Genomic DNA, 5,069 nt, shown 5'->3' on the forward strand with positions numbered 1-5,069 from the left:
GGGAAAATTAAACCTGAAATAAAATTTATATACACAAGAGATGCTCTTGGTTAGAGCCATTCCTTTGTTGTGGTGATTTTTTTCCCCCAAAAAGGTCCCTGTTCTTCGTGTGCTGGGGGTGAAGCTGCACACATCCTGCAGAGCTTTCCCCCAGCTCTCTGTGGATTCAGCTACTCCGTGTCAAAGTTGTTACTGAAAACCCACTGAGGAGATAAGAAGTTCATGATACCCACTCAGCCTTTTCATTTGATTGTGGAATGAGGGAAAATATAAATCTTCAGAGCAAACAGACTTGTTTTACATGGTGAGGCTGCCTGGGAGCTGCTGGAGGGAGTATTTCAATGTGATATTTAGATTGAATTGCAAAAAGAGACAGAGCTCATTATTTCTAGACACACTGTCACTCTCCCAGGCACAAAAAAAAACCCCACGATTTTATCTGGATGACACAAACACCTTTTTGGGGTTTAATTTTTTGTTTTAGATGTAAACATCTTGGTGTCACCTCTAATGCTGCAGAGCCAAGAGAAAGGAGTTAAATATTTATCACCAAAATACAACAGAAAGAGGTAGAGGAGGTGGAATTGGCAAAGAACATTTTACATCAGTACAGAGTTGATCCTCTCCTTGCAGAAATTCCCAATGAGTGACCAGAGAAGGGTGCTGGCTGAGGGCCTGACACGTGGCAAACACCACTGGGGGCTCAGGGACACTCAGAGCAGGACACGAGCAGCTCTCTGCTGCTGCTCCACCTCACAACTTCTTCAGGCAACTCAACAGTTCCTCTTTGTCCATGTGGTATCTGCTCTTCTTCCACTCTTCCCTCAGCTGCTGTAGAGCTGCTCCAATGTCTTTGCCAGAGGACATGCCCATTTTCCTTAAATCATGGCCACTAACAGGGAAGGAAGGAACAGTCCACTGCTGCATTGCCTGTAAAAGGTGTTCTTCTCCTTGGTACTTCAGGAGCTCACAGATCTTGGAGTTTGTATTGGCTTCCCTTGACTAGAAGGAAGAAGAAAAGGCAGAAGATTTACCACAAACCCTCAGGCAGCAGCTCAAGCTGTGCCTGACATTGTCTCATTCCCACTAGACAACAAAGAACCACAGAGGGGTTTGGGTTGGGAGGGACCTTAAAGATCACCCAGTTCCAACCTCCTGCCACGGGCAGGGACACCTCCTAAGAGACCACATGGCTCCAAGCCCCATCCAACCTGGCCTTGAGCACCTCCAGGGATGGAGCATCCACAGCTTCCCTGGGCAACCTGGGCCAGGGTCTCCCCACCCTCACTGTGAAGAGCTTCTGGACAAGTTGTCTCTACAAAAGTGAGGATCACTCCTGCCTCAAGTCTTAACTTGGAGGCTGTGGGAGATCCTTGGAGCCTTCCTGAATTCCAGAGGAGCTCAGGTTCAGACACAAGCTCCAGTCTCCTGGGGTCCAGGTCCCATGTCATGCTTTAAAGAGAGATCAGCTGGGACCACCACCCATCAGGTATGTCCACAAGGTTTCAGATGCCTGAACAGGACATTTGTCAGCCTGACTGAAAGGGAGGCTTTTAAATCCAGCCCAAAACCTGCACAAGGTGCTCACAACTGCTCAGATACAGAGGGGTTGGTTGTTTGAAGTGATTTCTACAAAATTCATTTAAAGCCTCAGTAGTTTGGATGGGAAAGCAAAAAAGCTTTTGAAGCCATGGGGAAACATCTGCCATTTATCATCCTGCACAACTAAACTCTACTCATGGAGAAAAATCTTTTTGTGGCAGTTTCTGCTTGATGGCACAGACTTCTCAGGGCTTTTGCAATAGCTCTGGGTGATTTCTGGTCCCCCATCCAGAGTGAAAAATAAAAAAACCAAGGAGAAAACCAATCCAACCAAGCCCACCACAGTCAACTGGAAGTGGAATCAGAATGACATTCCTCCAGCTGCTGTGATAACATTACACTGGGAACCATCCAAAGCTGGCCAAGAGTTTTTGTCAGTACATCCCATCTTTCTGCTGAAAGATATCACAGACTTTAAAACCCTGCCAAAAATTTGCCTGAGATGAATAAACCAGCCAATGTAATGGCTCTTCCTTAACTCAAGGCCCTTTCTTCCCATCTGCCACCTCTGCTAGTTTGTAAAACTGGAAATCCAACGTGTCCTGTGAAGAACAAACTGAAGCAGTATGAAATCCACTCACATCCATTATGAAGTCCTGGTAGGGCCTAAGTGGCTCTGGACCCACAGCTTTGGTGAGCTCTTGCCGGTGCTTCACTAAAAAAAGGCCAAGGTTTTTTTCTTCTTTTGAGATTTTCAGCCTCAGATCGAGGTTTGTGACATCATCCTTCACCCTGAACAATGATGTCAGAACAGTCATTGGTTTTGGAGACAGATTGTGAATGTTTTTAGTGACTCTGTCAAACTCCTCTAAATTTCCATCAAGCGGGAGTCCTGAAGGGGATACACACACACAAAAAAGTGCAAGAAAGTGTTAATAAGAAATGTGGATGTTTCTGGGTAAACCCAGTTTTTAATCTGCCTTTGCCATGCTGCAGTTATTTGTGTATGCCCTAGGAAATCAATCCTCATTTCACCTTACCTATGTATTGGGCAATATCCAGCTCATACATTAGTCGAACCAAGTGATTCACGTGGTTTCCTTGAAGAATTTTTTTCAGTTCCACCCAAATCCTTTCTCCTGATATTCCAGCCAAACCTTTGGCATTTTCTCTAATTGCCTGCAGGGTGCTAGGTTCATGATCTCCAGGATTTTCTGCAATTCTTCCATAAAACCTGCCCAAATAAAACCCCTGGACGTTAGGCTGAGAACGACGACTCCATTTGTAACTGCTACTCACAATCAGTGTCATGACAGTGGTAAATATTTAATTAACACTACTAGAGGAAACTTAACAATATGCCAGTTCCAACTCTTTTTACATCACTGATCTCTTTTTGCATGTTTCTGAAACCTCCTACAATGCTTATTTCATTTATCTAATAAAGGCCAAACCTAGTACCTGAAATATCTTAGGATTCGTAAATAATCCTCTTGGATTCTCTCACTTGCCTTTCCTACAAATCTAATTTTCTTGTTTTTCAAGTCTTCATATCCATTAAAAAAATCATACAGCATCCCATCCAAACCTAGAAAAAAGGGAAAAAAACAGAATATGAGTTTACAAATGTGGTTGGCACAGTTAAACACTCTCACTTGAAAATATAGAAGATAAGTCGTGTGATTTGACCTGCTCTGTCAGATCACCACAGATATTTGTACAGACCTTTCAGTGCAAAACCAAAATTGAAACAGACTCAGAGACTTCACCTGAAAAGCAGCATCTCCCCTAAATATTTGCTTGGGAAAGGATTTACCTAAAAACATGGAGTTGACAGTCAGATCCCTCCTTTCAGCATCCTTCTCCCAGTCCGTGGTGAACTCCACCTCTGCGTGTCGTCCGTCGGTGACAACATCTATTCTGAGAGTAGTGATCTCAAAATTCTGTTCATGGAGCTGAAAATTCCACAGATATTAAGTCAGCAAAAAGTCATGAACAGAAATCTAAAAGCTGTATATTTTTTCAGCCTCACATTTATATGCAGTTAGGGCTCAAGCTGGATACATGCAAACCAACCATGTTTTCATCCAGAGCAGACAAACAAGGCAGATGAACAACCCTAAAATAACCCCTGCATTTTCTAGAGGGCCTGCAGAAATCTTCCTGCAGAAGATGGAATGAGAGGCAGAGGAATGAGTCAGTTAGAGGAAGCAAGATTTGGGAAAGCAGGAGGGAACACTGGGATCAACTTCCCCAAATTATCTGAAGATTTAGGGTAGATTTGTAGCCTATACTATCTTCTCTAGTGATGGCACAGCAGCACGAATGGTTTCTGCAGAAGTAACATGCATTAAACATGGCAATTCACTGAACTCTACAAACAAAAAGTAATCACCCCATACTTCAAACTAAGGTCTCATTTAAACTTGAACTGTGATACCTTAAAAAAGGAGCATGCTACCAGTTTTCCATTGGTTACACTGCACATTCAGAGAGTTAAACAAGATCCAAGTCAAAGCAGAAACCAACCCTGGCAGTGATGGTGCCATGCTTTTCTCCTTTGTTATTGATCAGACGAACCCCAGCAGACGTGAACATTTCCTTCATCTCTGTGGGTGTAGCTGTGGTGGCAAAGTCTATATCTTGTGGTGTCATTCCACTGAGCAAATCCCTCACAGCACCTCCTGCTATTCTCAGCTCGTAGTTCTTCTTCTCGAACAATTCTGGGGAGGGAAGGAAAACCATAAAACACTCTCTGAAATAAAAACCTCTGTCAGCCACCACTTCTCTCTTCATAAATGATGATGACAGACGTGGGAATATACACTCAAATATATAGTAAGCAGCAAGTATTTATGTACCTTACAGCTTCATGCAAAATCCACAAATACACGGCTGAGCACTTATATGTGTTTTCTGTTGTTTCTGATCTATTTTTCGAGGATATTTCTGACAGCAATCTGTTGTTCCAATGTATTTTTCTAGGGCCTTTCTGGCAGCAACCTGTTAATATTTAGGTTGAAACCGAGGGGCTCTGGGCTGTGGAACATTTCTAGCAGTCAGCAGCCGAGCAGAACTGAGTTTACCCATTCGGAATTTATCCCAATTCTTTTTTCCTGCTTTTTTTTCAGGATCAATCCTCCACGCCAGCTGAGCAACACCCCACTCCGGGTCGCTTCAAAACCACAGCGGATGGCAGGGAAGAGCAGCGCACACCTCCCAGACCATCATAGCTCCCCAGGACGGGGTTTTTTGGGGGTTCTCCACGGCTCCCCATCCCCTACTCCCCCGCCACGCTGCGAAGCCCCGGGGTGAAAAGCGCCTGGAACTGAGGGGTTTGGAGCTTCATGGCGCCCGGCCCTCGAGGCCGCAGCCGGAGCGGCGGGAACAGCCGCAGCCCGGCCCTGCAGGGCAGAAGCGACAGCTCAGCCCACATCTGAGGGGAACCAGCGACCGCCAAGACGCCTCAACCCCTCATGGATCCCCGGGTTCCTCCCTCTTGCCCCTCACTCACTCGCCCGCCCCGT

The 5,069-nt window shown here is 45.1% G+C and overlaps 1 protein-coding gene across 1 annotated transcript; it reads right to left on the reverse strand.

Annotated features, from left to right (window-relative positions):
* Positions 1–753: 753 nt before the first annotated feature.
* TRNT1 (tRNA nucleotidyl transferase, CCA-adding, 1) lies at positions 754–4,891 on the reverse strand. The gene is made up of 7 exons (XM_008941884.1): positions 4,840–4,891; positions 4,072–4,265; positions 3,359–3,497; positions 3,004–3,130; positions 2,583–2,776; positions 2,184–2,434; positions 754–1,002 (listed from the first exon to the last, which is right to left on the reverse strand). The coding sequence occupies exons 1-7, from the start codon at positions 4,889–4,891 to the stop codon at positions 754–756; spliced, it is 1,206 nt and encodes a 401-aa protein (XP_008940132.1).
* Positions 4,892–5,069: the final 178 nt, after the last annotated feature.

The sequence above is a fragment of the Merops nubicus genome, unplaced genomic scaffold (assembly GCF_000691845.1).
Source record: "Merops nubicus isolate BGI_N331 unplaced genomic scaffold, ASM69184v1 scaffold26636, whole genome shotgun sequence".
Classification (NCBI taxonomy): domain Eukaryota; kingdom Metazoa; phylum Chordata; class Aves; order Coraciiformes; family Meropidae; genus Merops; species Merops nubicus.

Bases quoted from the DNA above. Each gene is read 5' to 3' on its own strand.
- TRNT1 (XM_008941884.1), bottom strand. From the start codon at position 4,891: ATGAAGCTCCAAACCCCTCAGTTCCAGGCGCTTTTCACCCCGGGGCTT. The intron at 4,266-4,839 runs GCGTGGCGGGGG...TTCCCTCCCCAG, and splicing joins TTTCACCCCGGGGCTTCGCA to AATTGTTCGAGAAGAAGAAC. The intron at 2,435-2,582 runs GTAAGGTGAAAT...TATCCCCTTCAG, and splicing joins GGATATTGCCCAATACATAG to GACTCCCGCTTGATGGAAAT.